The sequence below is a fragment of the Apostichopus japonicus genome, chromosome 12 (assembly GCF_037975245.1).
Source record: "Apostichopus japonicus isolate 1M-3 chromosome 12, ASM3797524v1, whole genome shotgun sequence".
NCBI classification, from domain to species: domain Eukaryota; kingdom Metazoa; phylum Echinodermata; class Holothuroidea; order Aspidochirotida; family Stichopodidae; genus Apostichopus; species Apostichopus japonicus.
This window is the reverse complement of record NC_092572.1, coordinates 10,507,201-10,528,068: the sequence shown is the minus strand read 5'-3', so window position 1 is coordinate 10,528,068 and position 20,868 is coordinate 10,507,201. Positions and strand designations below refer to the sequence as shown.

The window sequence follows — 20,868 nt, the reverse complement described above, 5'->3', positions numbered from 1 at the left end:
GAATGTATGTACAATTATCATTCCCTCACTCTGCTGTAATTAAGCATAACAGAGCTTTTGGATCGAGGTGACAAAGCAAGTTTGAAACCTACGAGCAGAGTTTAGAGTAATTCCCAGGACCGCACGTCCCTCCAGGGCTTCAGAATCGGTTTAATTTCCGTCTGGTGCGCTTTACCAGGCGGCTGTCTGGCCAGCTCTATTGTTTCCTTGAGTCGAAATTGTCTTCCCATAATTCCATTAATTTTCTCCTCGTACCCCCTCCTCTCTCTGGTGGTTGGATCTCAGCTCAAGATTGACTTTACATGCTTTATTGATTTCATACGGTCTAGTCAAGACCCTGGGAATACTTATCCAAGCCTAAATTTATAAGAGGATATCATCAGACATTTGTGAGAGCACTCATTAAAATATTTTCCAATGAGTCGGTTCTGCCAACTCTCAGAAGTTCATACCCTCCCCAGAGAGTGGACTTTGCCTTCTCTCAACCTTGGTATCAAAAGTTTTCTTGATTAACAACAAGTAATGGTACAGTGTGCTCTAGTATGGTTCCTGATATTTTCTCTTAGGAACAACAGCATAATGAGAACAAGGTACTGTAAGGGATAACTATCCTGAAGGCAGAGGTGTGGAGTTGGCGGGGGGGGGGGGGGGGGTTAGGCAAGTTCTGGCTGAGATGTGGGAGGAGGAGAGGGATAGGCAGCCGGATAGGTTTTTCAACACTGAAAGTTACACAAGTGTTAAGGTTTGAAGCCATCTGAACTTCTGGCAAATATTGTCAGTGTCGCTTGTGAGTTTCATACATGTTTGTTTGTTTGTTTTGCCAGTAAATTTAAATTAGATGCTGCAACTCCTGACTACACAACAATGTTGGTCAATTCGTCTAGAAAAAGTAACGGTTTCCTTCGAACGTGTTTACCACACCTACTGGCGATCTGGTGGTGAAAAATATACCCAGGTTCCAGGGAACCTAATTTTACCTCTTCTGGCCGGTAATTAGGAAGTTTTCACCTGTTGATATGTGTATATTATCAATATGGATTCCCAAACTTTGCCTGGCCGTTTGTTTTGAATAAATTACGATATTTCTCTTTGATTTTTCCCTTCCAGATTTAAGACCAGAATTTACTAAAGAACCTACCTCAGACATCGTAAAGAAAGGAAGTCGAGTGAAATTAAAATGCTCATTTCAGCCCAAAGAGGGCGACGTGAGGTGGTGGTTCGACGGAACGCTGCTCACCGCACAAAGACTCGAACAATTACAAATGAGTATAAACAATGGACATTTAATGATAGAGTCCTTTAAGGATGAAGAAGATATTTCTCATGTTGGATATTACCAATGCGAGGTTACAACGGAAGTTGGGACGATACTTAGTAAATTAGCGTACTTACAGCTTCCAGGTGAGAATAAATATATTTATTGTTCATTTTCATTTGCCTCAAAATTTGAGCAAGCTGTTTAAGAAATTGCTATGAAGCTGCTAAAAGTTTTTTTTTTTTTCTCCCTGGAGAGCTCTTAAGGGTTACAAAAGACAAAATGCTCTGAGACATCTTAAATAGTTGGTCATAAATTCTTGAATTATTAGTGACCAGTATTTGATTTTCTAGCATATAGTGGAGAAAGGAATAGATGAACTTTTTGTGTTTGAGATTGTTCTCTGACAAACAATGATATTTAATCCAGTGTGTATATGTGTGAATTTAAAATAGAGGGCAGTATGTGGAATGAAGATGAGATTTTGCAAATTGGTAAGATGCAATATTCAGGCGCAATGCTTTCATCATGGTAGGAGGGGGGGGGGGGTAGGGGGTCTTCAGTGACCATTGGCCTACCCCCTCAAAATGCTGCTAGAAACAACACAAATGCAAGTGTATTCCTTTCAAATTAATATTGTCTTATTTGATCCAGAGATGTGCATGTCTTGAAATCTTGAATTTTAAGTAGAGAGCAGTATTTTTAATTAAGGTGAGAAAAGGCATGATAGGTGAGATTGCACTATTTAGGGGGCATAGTGCTACATCATGGTAGAGGGTGATTTGTTACCAGTATGCCCCCTCCAATACACTGGCAGGAATGTAACCTGAGTAGACCAATGTATCCCAAGAGAACTTTATTTCTTTGCTAGATTGCCCCCCCCCCCCTTTCTCCTTTGTTCCATTGCCCTTTCCCTCTCACAACAGATATCCATTGTATTACCTTAACCAAATTTCCTGGCAAACCAAGCAAGTAGTTAAATTATCAAATTAACAAAACCAAAATAACCAAGGAGCTTATAATGATATGCATTGATTTTATGAGGGATTTTAGCATGAAATGTAATCAACACACAATCAACACAAATCAACACAAAATGTGATGCAATATATACTCCTTTGATGAACTCTCATAATCTTATTTTCCAATTCCATGATTTCACAGATATAAGAGAGTTTAAGCAGAGGTTAACCTTAGAAGTTCGAGCGCCCCAAGGTGGCGAAGCAGTCATTCCATGTGAAGCCCCTGAGAGCAGACCGGCAGCTCTAGTCACCTACTTAAAAAATGGTGTTCCCCTTTCATCCAGTTCAGGTAAGTCTTCACTCTTAAAATTACTTTCCTCTCAAACACCCCCCTGCCCCTTTCACCCCTTCAACCGTCCTCCACCTTCCACCCCTTTCTTCCCCACTACTCCTCCATCAGCCCTTCTTCCACACCACTCCTCAAAGAAACATCATTCTTACATGCCCCATCTGCCAATTCATCCCTCTCGGATCCCACCTTCCCACCACCACACTGCTGCTCCCCACATCCCTCCCCTCTCACACACATGTCCCACACACACACTCATTCCATATAGAGGGAGCAAACCGAAAAAGACTAGACCCAACAACTGAAAGAATATGCCCCTCCCTCCGCTTATTTCTTTACTTCTGTGTGGACAATTCTAAGCAGCCTGTGTAACATCTGTAAGCTGAGCCTTCATTTGCATATAACAATCAGGGCTGACCTAATGTACTGCCCAGTACTGACAATAGTTGGTAAGGTTTTTTAAATACATGATTTTATGGCAGGTGGGGTGTGAGGGTGGGGAGGGGGGGGAGGAGATGGGATGATTGCAACATACGTGGGGACAGATACTAAATGTGTTGGAATGAATCTGGAGGCTAGTCTGGTAGGGTTTGGTAAATTTCACGATGTAAATGAAACAAACAAAATATGTTACTTTCATAAAACTTTAATAATGACCTCTGTTTTTATTTTTCATTTCTCTTACAGATCATCACTTAGTTTTACCTTCAGGTCATCTTCATATTATAGATATCAATTACGAGGATTCGGGGAATTACTCCTGTCGGGCGGAGAACCCCGTCTCCAGGGTGATGGTTTCGTCACCAACTGCAATACCTCTCAAAGTAGAAACAGGTAAACCTCATCTTCCTCAAAAAACAGTATCTTTTCTGTAAGAAACGTTCAATGAAGTATGTCCGGGGGGGGGGGGGGGCATGGGCAGGCCTTAACAGTTCAAAACTATTAAGACAGTGAGCGGTTTGGCATTTTTGAAAGAAAATTGGCGGGAACAACGGTCTTTGAGTAAAAATATGTGTTTGAATATATGTAAAGAGTCTTTCACTACAAATGTATCTATGGTTTTGCTTTGCATATGGAAACTTTGACAGTTCTGGGTTTAAGCTCCCAGCGAGAGAATGGCAATTATTTCTATTTTGCTTAACTCTTCACAGATATCTTTCAAAGTAACATACAGCCCATTATAGTGTACACCAGTGGTGATTCCGTACAACGCGGCCAGACCGCCATGCTGGAATGTGGCTGTATGGGTAAACCGCTACCCCAGGTCAGGTGGTCAAGGGTGGACGGTGAATTTCCCGAGCATACGTCTCGGCACGGCAGCACGCTCCTCATCCACGACGTGGCAGTGAAGAATGCCGGGATTTACCGATGCACTGCGGATAATGAAAGCGAAGAGGGCCCGTCCCACGAAGAGGTCACGCTTGAGGTCTCAAGTAAGTAAATTCACTTCATCATGTCTCACTATGTTACAATGTCACACTACCCAAACCGTGTAGATCCAAAGACACCCAGAATTAAGGTGGCCAAGTTTTTACAATGTCTCGAGCGAGGTTTGCAGACGACAAAAAAAGTTGTATCTGTAAATAATGTTTCTGACATAACTTGACGATGAAGTTTTTTCCCTTTTGATTCGGTGGATTTGTTTCCCAAGTTTTGATAAATTTGGCTGTTTTTGCTTTTCTGTTTTGTTTACCACCTTGCAGTCAATCTGCACTCATTGCAAATCTGCAATCAAAATCCTGTCTACGTGCAATTTTAATCATATTGGGTGAATTTAAGCCTTAGCAATTAATGTGTTCTACCTAGCCTTGAGAAAATCCACAACATATGGCTTTCGGAGGCAAAGGTATTTGAAGAGCAGATTTAATTTAACTGATTGAGTTCACGGTGCAAGGCCCTCCAGACACACAGTCTACATTAGCAGAAAGTATGTAGTTGATTTCTCATGTCACATTTCACCAAGCATATGTGTAAAAAACAACTGTTTAATACCTTTCAAAGCAAACTATCGAGATATGCTTTGAGGGTAGGACTGAAATATTTTTCCCATCTTATGGTGCGCAGGCCTTGCAACCTTTCCTGACAAACTCTTAGCCGGCGTAATTATCATCCGAAATGTAGAAAGTGAAAAATGATACTGCAAATAAATTCATAGAGAAGTAACTACCTTTTGAACCAACTAACCCTTTTTGCAAACTTGATCATCAACCAACAGAGACACCTTCCATCAAAAAACCACCCAAAGATGCCGATGTGATACCGGGTGAAACGGCGACCTTCAGATGCATCGTGGGTAGGGCCAGTAATGATGACGTCAGTTGGTTTTTCAACGGGCATCTTCTTACTCAAGACGTGGATAAGTACGCCATCAGTGACGGGGAACTCGTGGTGAGAAGCGTCACCATGTCAGACTTGGGAATGTACCAGTGCTTCGTTCAGACGCCAGAGGGCAACGTTCAAGCAGCTGCCAGGATGAAGTTGAGCGGTAAGTAGAGGTGGTCAGAGTGTGGTGGGTGGGTCATAGTGGTTGTGACGAGGATAGTTTCTGCCTTTCGACTGTGCTTTAAGGGAACACTTGTCTAATATCAAAAGGTGGTCAGCTGTTTCTGAAGGACGCTAAGGACAAAGAAGTTTCATTCGGAATTAATGCCTGTAGATTATTTTCCTTTGTTCGTCTCTGTGACACTGTGCATAACCTTTAATGCTCAAACAATACCTATTGTCCAGTATTTTGGACAATGCACCTCACAGCTTCTGCAATCTTTATGTAATTTAACTTTGAAAGAAAAGGTTAACAAAATTTAATTTTGTGTTGTATTAACGTCATTTCTTTGTAAATAGATGGTTTTCCCAAGATCATTGGTGAGCCTCAGGCTACTACAGCCATAGAGGGGGAGCTTGTGACCATGCTCTGCGAGATTCACGGTAGCCCTCTACCCACGGTCGGTTGGACCGATGGCCAGGGAACACAGGTCATCAGCTCGGAGAGAATGAAAGTCACCGAAGAATATAAGGAAGATGTCTTCATTGGTATGTATCCCCCCATGCTTCTACACCACAACTGCACTCTCATCATCCTGAACCCCTAATTCAATGTTATCTTCATTCATGGTGGGAGGGTTTTGACGTTGCTTGAAGTTATATGTATTGGAAGGTCTTGGTGGATATTATGTTTGGTGTATTGTTCTTGGTGAGGTTTCCTTTGGTAAAAAAGAGGGGATACTTACTAGGGGAGAGCTGTGAAAACATCACCAGATTTAATTAAGGGTAAAAACAAGTAAAACAAGATTGATCGCCAACAATGCTCTCTATGGCATGATAAACTGCAACTGTGAACCCAGAATTGATGTCACATGACCAGAGTTTGATGTCCAGAAACACATAAGTGACCATTTTCCCCATTGCCAGTGTAAATAAGCTGTGCAAATGTTATAAATGAGGAAATCAAATGAGCTACATCTATTGTTGCTTACCTACTAGTGAAAGTTACAACCTCTTCCTTCAAAACTATTCACGGCAAGATAGGATCGGATCGTAAAGGATAGGATAGAGAAGGATAGGTGCATTTGCTAAGAAACTGTTGTAAGCCTAGCCTAAGTGCTGATGCTTTGTTTGTGCTGAACAGTTCTAATGTTTTTACATGCCTGTTGTTACATACAAACTGCCAAATTCATTTTGGTTTACTGAGGTATATCTGCTTGGCGAAGCAGTGTTGCCATGGAAACACAACCATGCACTTTAAGATATGAGGGTAATATGTCTGGCTGATTGAAGTTGGTATGTTTCATTGCTGATATCATTGAACTAATTTTCCCACTACCAATTAGGTTGACTAAAATGTCCCGAGAATAATAAGCAGAAACTTTGCAGTATGTTTTCCTCCTTACGGAAGTTTTAACCAGCTTGTGTCAACATCCGTCTGAAAGAAATGACAGACTCTTTTTCGACTTTACCTGCTAACAAAGTGTACAAGTTGGTCAGGCTAAGTTACAGAAGTGCGGTTTGTCTTGCCAGAAGCTTGAATAATTGTTTTGAAAATAAGCAGACAAGTCTGAAGTGTGAAACATCTGTTAAACAACTTCCTCCATCCACCAAGCAAAGCTTAGAAGGACAAGGTTTGCTCCTCTCTGTACATAAATTGCAAGCGACAAGAGAGAGGTTCATTAGTTGCTAACACAATTTCTTTGTTTTTAAACGGAGTAAAAGTTCCATGAGTTACATGAGTAAAAGTTTCCTCTCACTGACTGCTCTGATGAAATCCTTTAACAGTTCCTCAACTATTGTGTTTCCTTTCTTCATATTTACAGCTCGATTAATGATTGTTAATGTGGGACAGGAAGACATCGGTAATTACACCTGCAAAGCTAGGAACAGACTCGGGATGGCCAGAGCTACTGCCTCTTTGTATGTCATTCCCTTGTGTAAGTCTCAATACCTGTCATATATTCTATCACTGTCATACAAAACATCAGATCCTTTGATTCTATGGTAGTAAGGGGGTTTATTAATAAACTGCTCCATACCAGCATGTATAGTCTGTAACAGACTTTATTTACTCTGTTGTAATGGGATGTTGCAGCTTGAGAAAGCAAGGTACTTCTTGACTCAATGCAAAAATACCATTTCTGAGATGAGGGACTTTAGGCTTGATCACTATTTGGCCACTTCACCCCTATATCTAGAATTCCTTGTATGAGGGGGTAGTTTGGGGCATGTGATGGAGGATGGAGGGGAGCTGAGGGGGGGGGTGAAGGGGACATGGGGGTGAGGGTTATGTGTGATGTATATATCCACTGCACAGAATTATCCATTTGTCATAAAATCATTAGGGTCCATTTTCCTGATAGTAGTTCAGGTGTTCGATATGCAAATCCATAGTTATGATTCCAAGTGAGTTTTTTTTTGGGGGGGGGGGGGGGTAGGGGAGGGATCTGTGGAGGGAGGAGAAGTGGCAATTAGCAGGAGGAAAAGGGGTAAGTGGGAAGAGGAGATGGGGAAAGTGGAAGAAGAAGGCAGATAAGATAACCTTGGGTGATATGCAAGTGCTTTGTATTACATGATGCCAAGTTTTGAGGGAGGGAATGGGAGGGTTTTAGAGGGAGGGGGAAGGTATGCTGACAGTCACCTTTCAGGGTTGGGAAAAAATTATTTGCATAATTTGACTGAATGCGATGAGAATTTGGTAAGACCTTTTCAACGTCTTTCATTTTTTATTCACAGCCGATCTTAGAACGACAACACAGAGCACTAAGGCGATACTGTACCCTCCGAACCGGGGAATTGCTAGTGACGCTGCCATCATTCCTACAAGTACCAAGGACAGGTCAGCCCTAGCAGACTTTAAGCCAGAAGGTAAGCTCTCGTGTAAAGGAGCATTATTTCTCCTAAGACACAAATACATGCATACAGAGTAGGTAACATATATTAGTTTGTTTTTTGGCTGTAATATTGTGCATTTAAGCCTGTAGAAAAGTTTTGTTTGTGCTTTCTTGTATAAAATAAAAATAATTTACCCATTTCACATGCTAATATATAGTAGTTAAGTGTACCACTAGCTTTTAAGTGTTTCACTTATATGAAAAAGAATTATGCTCAATAAAATTGTATTATCATTCTTGATTACCATACTTCTTCTGCAAGATAAATATTTACAAACAAAACAGCAAAAACAACATGAATTTGTCTTGTCATCAACCTTATCAGGATATATTAGAGATTTTGAGAATCGTTTTGTGTTGATTGTTTCACCATTCCGTTGTCCCAAATTACAGCGCCTGCTGCCCCCACCAAGCCCTCCCTCTTCATGGTATCGGAGACCTCTGTCCTGATCACCTGGAACCACACACAGTCTCCGAGGGCCTCTCTGACAGGATTCAGGGTCCAGTATCGTAACATCAAGAGGACCGACGTTCCTTGGGATACGGTCTCTGAGTTGGTCCCGCCAGGCGAGATGTCATATACGGTCCAAGATCTTAACGATAAAGGTAATTATTCAATACAAATTTTATTCGCTTTTAATCGTCGGTTCCTACGCTTAGCAACATTTTACTATGAGAGTGTGGTGTCGTTGGCCTTAAAATTCATACCTACAATGCCATTCATGCTGTAAAGCTCCCTGAGAAAACGGTCTGCTCAGAAAGCCGATGGAAGCTCTCCTTCTCCTGGCTTGAAAAAAGACTTGTTACGTTCCTTCTCTTACTTGCAACATCCCATTTTCCATAAAATCAGTAGTTTTATTTCGAGAAATCATTATTTTGATCAATTAATTGGAACACAATTATGTGTCCATGAAGTTGCTTTGTATTGGGGGAACAAGTATGGGACTATAGCTTAGACCAAAGGCAAAACCAAAAGTATTGGGATATGAATATTGTCGGCACTTTCCCAAATGTCGGAATAATTTGTTTTGTACAACAATGGTGATGTTCTCTCCAGGGGTTGAGCTTTCCCCAGGAATTTGTGGAATTCCGTCAAATTGTTCAACCTCTTCAATGCTCTTGTATCATTGTCTCTTAATTTCTTGGACCTCAAAACCATGTTCTTATAAACACACACACACACACACACACAGCTGTGTTTTACATTCAAACTGAGGACCCTATTGGTTTTTCCATTGTTCAAATCCACGTTCCCTAACCTTAATAATACCCCTTAACAATAGAATTCTTGCGAGGACGAGGTGATTCTTTAGAAATTACAACCGAGGACCTAGACTTCTTTTGTTCAAAGTCCCCAGTGAGAATAAAAGACAATTGCACACACACACACAAGGGACATAAAACCATCTTTGATTGTTAAGGTGAATCTACAGGTTGAGACAAAAACTTAAACTTTCTTTATTTGCGTCGCCAGATGCGATCTACAGATTCAGAGTGACAGCTGTTGGTGAGGAAGGTATGGAGAGCGTTAGTCCCATGTCTAACAGATTCCTCCTCAGTTTCAACCCCAACAGTTTCACCCCTCCGACACCCATCCCGTTCACCCCATCCCCTCCCCGTCTGACCAGCTGTGCGGCTATCGGGATGGACAAGATCAGAGTCGATTGGGAGGTCAGTCTGTGTTCATGCTTTTGAAATTTGGTTTTCTATATATGTATAGCTTGCCAGGATGATGATGTGACAGTTGTAAGACTATTCCTATGGAATGCCAAAAGGCTCAGAGTTCAATATCCGTACGAGAAGACTCTCAACTGAAGCCTACCTCACTTGAACCAACCAGGCAAACATATATGGTTGTTGTAAAGTGATGTTTTCATGACGTACGTGAAATAAAGATATCATCTTTGAAGACTGATAAACTTTATAGCTTTGTCCTATTTGGTGAGCCATATTGTCCAGCATGCAAAAAGACAAGAAGACTCATCGAATGTGATGATGTTCTGAACGATATTACACGTAGGTGTCAACTGATAAGTCAAATGTGTCTCTTGTCTTGTAGATGAGCCTTTACAGCAGCCAATAGCAATGTTTACATCACCCACTTATTATTGTACATTATGGATAGACATATCACTTTACAACAGCCAGTAGGAATGTTTACTTATTATTGTACGTTAAGGACATAGGAATGTTGACATCACCCACTTATTATTGTATGTTATGGATATACATAGATATATCACTTTACAACAGCCAATAGGAATGTTTACATCACCCACTTATTATTGTACGTTATGTACATGATTACATAGACATATCACATTACAACAGCCAGTAGGAATGTTTACTTATTATTGTACGTTAAGGACATAGGAATGTTGACATCACCCACTTATTATTGTATGTTATGGATATACATAGATATATCACTTTACAACAGCCAATAGGAATGTTTACATCAGCCACTTATTATTGTATGTTATGGATATACATAGATATATCACTTTACAACAGCCAATAGGAATGTTTACTTATTATTGTACGTTAAGGACATAGGAATGTTGACATCACCCACTTATTATTGTATGTTATGGATATACATAGATATATCACTTTACAACAGCCAATAGGAATTTTTGCATCACCCACTTATTATTGTATGTTATGGATATACATAGATATATCACTTTACAACAGCCAGTAGGAATGTTTACTTATTATTGTACGTTAAGGACATAGGAATGTTGACATCACCCACTTATTATTGTATGTTATGGATATACATAGATATATCAGTTTACAACAGCCAATAGGAATTTTTAAATCACCCACTTATAATTGTACGTTATGGATATGCATAGATATATCACTTTACAACAGCCAGTAGGAATGTTTACTTATTATTGTGCGTTAAGGACATAGGAATGTTTACATCACCCACTTATTATTGTACATTATGGATATACACGGATATATCACTTTACAACAGCCAATAGGAATGTTTATATCACGCATATATTATTGTACGTTGTGGAAATACACGGATATATCTACAACAGCCAGTAGGAATGTTTGCTTATTATTGTGCATTATGGACATAGGAATGTTTACATCACCCACTTATTATTGTATGTTATGGACATACATGGATGTTGTATTTATGTTTCATTATACCTAGGTCATATTCAGCAAGGGTAATAAGTCATCTGCCATGTTTCTTTACAGTATGAACCCCAGATACACGAGGGTCCCGTCGAAGGTTTCTACATCTTTCTGCGACTGACGGACAGCGATGACGATAGAGATTATGTACGGACGCCGATCATTGGTTCGGATATCAGGGAATACATCATCACCAAACTGGAAGCAGAGGTATCCTACGACATCAAGATGACAACGTTTACGAAACACAGGGAGAGCGATTTTAGCAACGTCGTCATTCAGAGTACATTAGGTGAGCATTTAGGGTGTATAGTCTTGAACTTTTGGCAAGCAGTCTCATTGCCCCATGATTGAGAGGTGATATGATGGTCAGAGATCATTTGAAAATGATAATTCAAAAAGCTAAACCCATGGTACTGTTTCTAAACGAAATATTCCTGTTCACAAATCTTGACTTCGCTCCGTACAATGACATCATGCATAAGGAAAGTTTGAGAAGATATGAGTAGATATTGTCCCCTCTTCTAGCACTCTTCCAACCTCCCTCTTCCCCCAGCTTTTTGTGAATTACAACAGATTTGATTAATCTTTTAGGTGTAATATGAAAATTACCCTAGTAGTCAGTCAGTCTGATAGTGTTTCTTCATACTGTTATGAATGTTGAGCAAAACTATCTTCTCCGTGGGTGGGGGTATGAGGGGGGTGGGAGTGAGGGGGTAGAGAATTAAACTGGAGAGGCTAACAGACAGTGTCCCCACAGACCTAGCTGTAATCGAGACAAACTATGATTGTACATTACACCTTTCTTTAACAGTGTTATCAAGTCAGATGGAACAGTCTGGAAAACATATCCATGGACCATATTGCTTTGACTCCTCTCTTACTCTCTTTACAGCCCGTGTGACCGAGCCACCCCCTATTATCATTCCTAAACCAGTTACGGAGGATCCCTTTGCTGTACAACCCACCGCCAGCTCTGGGAGTGGAGCTAAAGAGAACGTGCTGTACATTATCCTGGGGGTGGTACTGGGGGGTATGATGCTCCTGATGACAATGTTCATTGTCATGTGTTTCTGGCGATCCAAGCACATGAGAGGAGAGGTCACCATGATGAGATGTAAGTGAGATTGTTATTGTGGGGAGGGGTTGAGAAAAACAAAACTTGGGGTGAGTGGCGGAGGGTGTAGGGGTGGTGTAGGGTGGGTGGGAGATGGAGGATGGAGGGTGGGAGGATGGATGGGGTGGGAGATGGAGGGTGGGAGGATGGCATTGGTGAATGGAAGGTGGCTGGATGAATGGTGGGTGGGTGGATAGTGGATGGGGATGGATGGTGGGAGGATGGAGGATGGGATGATAGAGGGTGGATAGTGGGTGGGGGTGGATAGTGGGAGGATCAAGGGTGGGATGATAGAGGGTGGGGGATTGGGCAGGGGCGTAACATGGCCATGGTAAAGTAAGGATGTTACAGTATCTGGAAATTGGAAGGAAGGTAGAGACTGTTGTAGGAAGGTTGGGAGGACTTGTGCTGTAAGTAAGGATTGGTGCAGCATAGTTGAATGAAAGATAGGGTTAGTGAAAAAGGTGGTGGTGAGTGGGTGTGGCATTGTGAACAGTGGGTGGTGGGAGGGAAGGTGGGATGTCAGGGGGAGGTGGGGTAAGTCAAAATAAGAGTCATGGTTGGAATTTACCTCAATAGATCACTCTAAAGCAGCAACCACAAGGATTACGGTATCACATAGAAACTTATTGTGTATTCGATGACAGTAACTTTACAAGAGATGAGCTAACTCGGAACTCATAAGAGACTTCTTTGTATGTAAGCACTATCTGTATGGGGAGTCAAACTTTGGAAAATGTGGAAAAGTGGATCTATTCCTAATCATTGTGTAATTACTAACAACAACGAATATCTGTGATACCACAGTAAAATATATATAGATTTTAAATCATATGTCATGTGAGAGGGACAGGGGAGGGGGGGGGGGTGTGTTAGGTAGTGATCATAGTGATATGTAACGTGAAAGAGTGAGAAGAAGGGGTATGGGGGGGGGCAAGTTTTGTCCAGAGAAGATTAACTTGACACTAAAACACTATCCTGCCTCTGCTTCAGATGTCCCACCTGACTTGCAGCATACAATGTACAACAACGCACAATATCCGTACGAGAAGACCCACAACGGCAGCCTACCTCACTTCAACGAACCAAACGGAGTACCGGCATTCAAGAATCGCAAATCCCAGAGTGCCAACCAGTTAATGTGGACAGAAACCAGACCACTGTACACCATGCCACAGGTACAAACTGGTCAAACTTTCTATGCTTGTACAGTCACACGGCCCACCTCTCATCTTCAGTTTTGGGCTGTTTCATCTCCTCTCCCTTTGTCCCTTCCCTGCCCTGTAAAACTAAAAATGTGAATTTCAAATTAACAGAGAAGGTTGTCCACGCTTTTAAATGATACTTATAGTTCCTATTTCATTGTTAATATTTTGTCTAGCAAACTTTTGTGTGTTCGAACTGTTACAGATTCATATGGTAGGGGAGGGGGGAAGTGGGAAATGGTGGAGCCACGCATTGCAGTTAATCTTCTAACATTTAATGGGTTTTCTCTCCAGGATACGCTGTCCAATGGTGGAGCAGTCCTCCCATACAAAACAGTACCCAGCACCGTCATGCATCTGTATTCCCCGCTGACCCCTTGCAGTGAAGTGGAGGTCGCAGAGCCTCCTCCGATCGCCGAGAAACAGCCGTCTCCACCCAACCTGTCACCGACTGCTAACGGCAGTATACCCAGCCTCTGTAGTATGTCCCACAATTCCCTGGGCCCACGCCCGGTCTGCAGGATAAAGCGATGTCGGATCCCAGACGAGGAAGAGATGCGAATATCACCGCTCCTAGTTCCGAGTCACGGAAGGCCGTCCTGTAGTGGTGATGGTGAGATAAACAGTTTTGAATAATTACTGGATATTTGAAATAAAATAAAATAAAAGAAATGGTGAAAAAAGTTTCATTAAATTTGACTTGGATGCTGTGTAAATTTATGTCAAGTAGGGGATGTCTTCCCGTGGTTGTAAAAACAGTTCATTTTGTATACAAGGAGTTCTTGACAGCACAAAAGCAGACCATAATTCATACATGGGAGAAGATTTTAGCAGTCAATACTTAAATAGTACTAAAGTTGATCCTAGTGTGAGTGCCAAGTCTATTATCATTCCCTTTTACAATCTCTATACTCGTGAGCTTTTGTAAAACAATTTTTATACCGAAAATCATTTACTGCAGAATTTTGTACAGGGTTACTACTCTAAAACTAGTGTTAAGCCTCCATTGAAAGTGTAGAATCCCTCCCTCCTCTTAGGTAGTAAACTAAATTTATACTAACCACTTTTGGAGTACAAGATTTTATTGCTACTTACAATCATAGGTTAGGCACAGTCACTATCTGACTTCAATTGGTGTAGCTTGCTACGGACAGATATATTTTACTGGAGGGAGGGGAAGGGAGGGGGGGTTGGAAAAGAGAGTGTTTAGCATAGAATACTAACTCCAGGAACCCCATTCCTCCTTCATGCTGTACCCGGCCTTGCAAGGACCGGTGCTGCAGTCTAGGTCATTCTCTTCCTGTGACGTTGGGATAATCCCTCAGAGGGTGTTGTGCTAGTTCAGATCATCCTCCCTGATCAAACACTCTGGGGAGCTTATGAATATTCAATAGACAGTAGACGGTAGACCTAATTAATATTCTACTTTCTTGTCATTCCCCCCACAGACAGTGAGACCGGTTCAATCTCTCTAAAGCTAAACATGGAAGGATACATCAAACCCTCGTCTGGACTTTCAATTCCCTCAGCGCACGAGGATGACCGAACCTCAAACTGCTCCCGTCCCAGGTCATCTTCAAATCAGTCCAATGCATCTTCGCATCAGAGTAACCACCATTCTGATTCTTCTAACGGTAGCAGTCACCAGTCCTTCCCAGTGTCTGTACATAGTAACAGTTCAGTTGTGACAGATGTATAGGGGAAGAAGAAGGAAGGGGGGGGTGTGGGGCATTTCCAATTAGCCTGGGTTGAGAGCAAATTGTTGTATGTTTGGAAAAGGGTCACTATGACATGCATGATATCATGTGTTTGGATTCCGAAAATGTGAAGTTTCCATCGAAAAATGAGGCAAGTGTTCGTCGTCAAGGAAACCGAGACAGTGGGTTTGCAACCAGGAGGAGAATTAGAGAACTCTACATATAATCAAGAAGAAAGAATATGTGAATGTTTCTCTGCAATAGTGTAAAATTATAATGAATTTGGCAAAAACACCACCTCACAGAAAAGGATGGAGAGATTATAACAAGCCAGCAGACGTTGCAATAAATAATGCCAAACTTTAAGAGGTTTGGTAATGCTGTAAAACAATATAACTCTGATGGTTGCTACGGTGACAGTTGCCAACGGGATCACCATTTTGATAATCCAGCATTTGTCAAGCTACTACATTCGATGCACAAGAACGCGCTTTTCTCCTAACTTAACGACGTCTGTCGCCGGGAATCCTGGGTAATAAATCGCTGGGGAATTTTAAAAGTATTTATCACATTGCAGGCTGATCGTTTGTCTCCCTCTATATCTACCTTCTATCTCTCAATGTCGTGCTATGTATTTATTCCGATCGTTTGTTTTGTTTTTATCTCGAGGATGAGAGGTGGCAGCAGTCATCATCCCTCAACCTACTTTTTGACGAGGTTTGTATTAACAAGAACCATTATCTGGGATTGTTGTTTTGTTTTGGTCAGTAACGTTTTCTTTATATTGCGAGTCAGTCGAGGTATATTTGCTATCGTTGAAAAAAAGAAACAATCCATCCAACACAGGTGGCATTTGAAAGTATATAAGGATTGTCTGTGCAAATTTAATGTAACGTTATTGTAGGGGTTGTGTATAACATTTATCAGCTATTTATGGTTTCGTTATTACCTTACGTTTGTTAAGAAAATTCGAATGGCGTTTTCTTTCCCTTGACTGTTTTAACGGCAAAAGTTGTATTATCCTCCAGTCTTGAACTTGTGTTAATGACCACCAAATAGGGGTTCTGTTTTTGTTTTTATTTTCATACTGAAATATATATTTTTGTGGAAGGCTTGTTCCCCCCCCCCCCACCTCCCATTGTGGACCTTAAAAAAAGAATTAGTGAATTGGAACTGAGGAAGAATTTAAGAGGAAAAAAAAGAAAAAGAAAAAAAATGAACATAGGGAGAGAAAAACCCTAGAATATTATACAGGTAAGAGATACAGAAAAGTTTATATTATAATAAGACAAATATCAGAGATTTGTAAAGAATTTCCATTGTTAATATTCTTTGTACATAAATGATGTTTTTCTAAGTAAACTGTGATGCATTGTTTCTGTATAGGTATGAAAAGAAAAACCGAAGTATTTTATTTTTATCCTTATTTTTCATTTTTATTTTTTGGGGGTGTTTTTGTTGACGGGATCACTGGAATTATTTATTTGTCGTTCACACTCTTTGCGGTTGTTGTTGTTGTTGGAGAAAAAAGTGGTGCACCTTTATATAATATTTTTTTCTTTGGCCTTCCTCGTTATTTTGGTCCTTTCTTCTGTCGCATCAGTGATTGCGTGAAAAAAAGGTAAAAGTTTGGAAATTTTCACAAGCGTCACACATTTAAGTGATATTGATCAGTAGTTAAATCACTAGCAATTTGTGATTTGAAATTAAATGGAAAATTTTGTCATCTTACTAGATGGAGAGAAAAATAATCTTATGCACAGAGCTATAAAACTATGGAGTCATCATCATTGCTTATCTTGATTGGGTAACAACTGTAGAGTGGAGATGGTGTTAGATTAGTATGTCATCGAAAATGAAAGGGGAGAAAATGAAGGGGGGGGGGGGGGAGAGCTCCCTCATTGACAAACGTGTATGCAGGCATAATTTGATTGGTAGTGTACTAAAAGAGAAGCAACACTCAACCATTCACATTCGTGTATGTGATAGAGAAAACTGTCATGAAATAGCTTCCACAACAGCTAAGAATAAAAAACCATTTCCTTTGTCGATCAGACCAAGCATTTTGGGAAATAGCGTTTTTGAAACAACAATAAATAATAATATATTTATTTTGGGTATAATGATGGACAAAATACATAAGTATGAAATAGTTTCTCCGCAATTTCAAATAGCCTTGCAAAATATAAAATGACTTGTGTACTGTTAGGACTTTATAAAAAAGCTCTTAAAGATATGTTTTCCACCAGATGGTTTGTTCAGTTGGAAAGCACGACACCTGGTGAAAGTGTTTCACCTTCTTCATCTGATGACAATCTCTAGTTTAAGAAATAGTAATAATCATATAATATTTTTATCAACCTTTTGCTTTTATTGATTTAAATTGTTTCTTTGCAGGGAGTGAGGGGTGGCGGGTAGGGCCTGCACAATGTCCTTTGTTTTGAATGTAAATATGGTCGTATCAAATTGGCACTTTGTATTCAATGATATTGTAAAATGCTGTACAAAAGATGATAAGAGTTTTAATTTTTTTTTCTTTTCTTTTTAAGTTTTAATAAGTCAATCTAAACCAAGGCGTTTGAAAGGTGCAAGCTCTTCCGCCTGGAGTCCGTGCCCAACATCATAATTATTAATATATTATAAGTGAAAACTGAAAATAATTTTCTTTTTGAGGTAGAAATGTCTTTTTTATTCGTTAGATGAAACAAGGTACAGAATTGATGCATAATATGATTTTGAAATTTATTCATAGTAGATCGCCGAAAAAAGATCGCCGAAACCTCTCCGAGATCGTTATATTTGGTATAAAATGGAATCAGTTTATGTTAATTTTACCTTTTGAGTTTAAGTATACCATCCAGTGTTTAAAGATGTTAAAATCAGTCATGTTTAATTACTTTTAATTATGTTTAAACTAATGGTCAGACCTGTGAACAAGCTACTTTGTGCAAGTCTGTAACTTTCTGAAAAGATTCCATTTACAGATTATAGCATGTATTTACTGTAAGATGAAATTGCTGGTTTTTAAGCATTGAATGAGAGCTGCAACACCCAGTTGGGACCATTTTACAAAATATACAATATACTTTCATGTCCTGCTCTAAAGCACTGGTACTGACAGTATGCCTATATTGTTTCCAACAGATAAATGTGCTTTGGAGCATGCTACTGGAAAATTGTCCCAACTGTTTAACATATACCATCATGTTATGAATATATAAAGTATCATGAAAGTGAGGGGTTAAAGGTCAGCAGTCTTGGCCACATATTTAAGAGATACCATCATGTTATGAATATTCAATGCATCATGAAAGGGTTAAAGGTCAGCAGTCTTGGCCACAAAGTTGCTACTTTGTTTCCAAATTACTTTCCTTGAGCCTCTGGCCTTCATAATTTGAGGACTCCTTAAATTTGTTGAGTGAAAATGCTTAGCCTGCTCATTGTTGTGCATATTGGTGGTAAGATGCTAGATGGTAAGATGCTAGATGGTAAGATGCTAGATGATATTGGTGGTAAGATGCTAGATGAAATTTGAAAATTGGTGACCATTATTTCATAATCTAGCATATTTTGGGAGCAATATTGACGATCCTTAATGAACAGTTCTTACAAAAATAATTTTGATGACAAAAGAAAAGAATTCATAACGAAATTGAAGGTTTGATTGATAACATCATCACCATTTGCTCCGGTGGATCTCCAGGAGCAATTCAGGTATTTATATCTTGGTTATACTGCACAGATGAGCAGCGAGGAGCATGAGGGTTGGGGAAGGGGGGGGCTGGGGGTGTTCACGACTTGTTGAAAGTTCTTACTTGTTTAAGGATACCAAAAATGATATATTCATAAATTTATTTATTTAATGCTCATATGAAGGGTGAGGATTGGTGGAATATATAACTGTAGCAACATTTTTTATGATACTTTTTTTTTTACCATTATCATCATCATCATCCCACAATATAATTTACACACTTTATTTGCCTGAGGTTAATGTGTCTGTCGGTATTAAAGTTATAAAGACATCCATTCGTACAGTAATATGTTGGGATTCCCCTTTTTCAACACTGGTTACAAATAAATATATACAGCACCTGAAATATTTTACTGTCTTCTTCTTCTGTTAAGAGTTCTTTTGTTCTGTTAAAGAGTTTCAGAGATGATGCCATAGCAAGTGGCTTGAATTTGAGATGTCACATATCACCAGTTTTACAACCATTCAATATAGCTGTGTTTGGTGTGTGACTGCCCAGTGGAACCCAAACATCAGAAACCAAAGCATTCTCACAGAAAACCAAGGATATAGCACCACCCACACCATCCAATCAATAAGGTCCCATTAATCAGGGTTGTCCTGTGTTTGCAATGAAAGTACATTGTCCCGACCCCCACCAGTCAAAATTAATTGACCATGCCAATGGTACTCAAGATAACTAGCACACATGGTAGTATGTATCTCCAAATGTGAAATAAGCATTTTGAAAACAAACATGATTGATTACCACATATTACTCACCACCAGCCCCCCCCCCCAGCATTGCGGGAAAAGGCTGTGTGGGTACAATGTTGGTACTAACGTTAATGTAGCTATTTTGCGATGTTAGTACCATAGTAGTGATTACTAATGGCCTGAAGAAAATTCAGTTCCTTGATTGAGTACTCCTCTGCTGTGATAGAGAGGGCAGTATTTCGGAATAGAGAATAATTCAAGTGCAACATGATGGATTTTATATAGATGTTAATGCAATGCTTGTGTGGAGGTGTACATGTAAATGTGAAGATAGGAAGAGAGTTGATAAATTAACCAACATGGTATACACTGCACAGTATGTGAGGGTGCTATGCATGTGAGGTAGCAGGTAAGTAAAGAATTAGGTAACAGTATCATGGTGCCTAGAACATGGGGATGTGACAGTTGTGAGGTAGCAGGTAAGTTGAGAATTTGGCAAGAGTACCATACATAGCATGGTGCCTAGAACATGGGGGTGTGATATTTGTGAGGTAGCATGTAAGTAGTATTAAAGGGTAAGTTATGATTAAAGTATCAAAGAGTTTGGTATACAGTATCTGGTAGGTATGTGGATTTGAGGACTCCGTTTGGTAATAGTATACAAATAATAAATGGTTATGAGTGCAATAGTGCAAATATTTCATAAGTTGAAAGATGGAATGTTCCATTCAACGAGGCGCAGCCGAGTTGAATGGAACAAATTACATCTTTCAACGAATGAAATATTTGCACTATTGCACTTGTGGAAACCATTTATTATTTGTTTTATACAACACCTTCAAATTTTGATATAATTGGATGTAAAATGCACTCATGCAACAGATTGTTTTGAACAGACAGGTTTCTCTGCTCTCTTACCATTGAAAAAAGTGCTATCAAAAAGTATAACACATGGTTCTATTTCATAGAGTGCAATAGAGCGGATTTTGCATGCAATCGACGAGCAATTGACCAATCAAATGGCCGGAATATAGTTAGGTGTTGTATAATACCAAATAGCATTGTACACAGTACATGAGAGTGCGATAGTAGTGAAGAGGTAGGTAAGTGGACTTGGCATGGTGAAATTAATACCAAACAGAATTGTGCATGTAAGTCAGGGTGATGAGAGCAAATGGTTTTGTCATGCCTTTCATTTCAGAACCAGAAAGCCAGTGGTCTTATTGTGATTCCTTGCCAATTGAGATTATAATCCCAAGCTTTTGTCATTGTTGACTAAATTGATCAGCAAGG

At 39.9% G+C, this 20,868-nt stretch overlaps 1 protein-coding gene across 4 annotated transcripts in view; it reads left to right on the top strand.

Moving 5' to 3' along the window:
• Positions 1-19,225, top strand: part of LOC139977014 (cell adhesion molecule-related/down-regulated by oncogenes-like) — a 125,067-nt gene extending 105,842 nt beyond the window's left edge. For all 4 annotated transcript variants that reach the window (XM_071985958.1, XM_071985957.1, XM_071985959.1 and 1 more), the window contains 15 exons: positions 1,108-1,401; positions 2,420-2,566; positions 3,254-3,400; positions 3,718-3,999; positions 4,782-5,051; positions 5,408-5,596; positions 6,874-6,987; positions 7,787-7,918; positions 8,338-8,550; positions 9,419-9,615; positions 11,170-11,398; positions 12,002-12,223; positions 13,217-13,401; positions 13,723-14,041; positions 14,877-19,225. In XM_071985958.1, coding sequence (XP_071842059.1) covers positions 1,108-1,401; positions 2,420-2,566; positions 3,254-3,400; positions 3,718-3,999; positions 4,782-5,051; positions 5,408-5,596; positions 6,874-6,987; positions 7,787-7,918; positions 8,338-8,550; positions 9,419-9,615; positions 11,170-11,398; positions 12,002-12,223; positions 13,217-13,401; positions 13,723-14,041; positions 14,877-15,127 — 3,191 coding nt within the window. In that variant the 3' untranslated portion in view covers positions 15,128-19,225. The remainder of the gene's footprint in view (positions 1-1,107; positions 1,402-2,419; positions 2,567-3,253; positions 3,401-3,717; positions 4,000-4,781; positions 5,052-5,407; positions 5,597-6,873; positions 6,988-7,786; positions 7,919-8,337; positions 8,551-9,418; positions 9,616-11,169; positions 11,399-12,001; positions 12,224-13,216; positions 13,402-13,722; positions 14,042-14,876) is intronic.
• Positions 19,226-20,868: the final 1,643 nt, after the last annotated feature.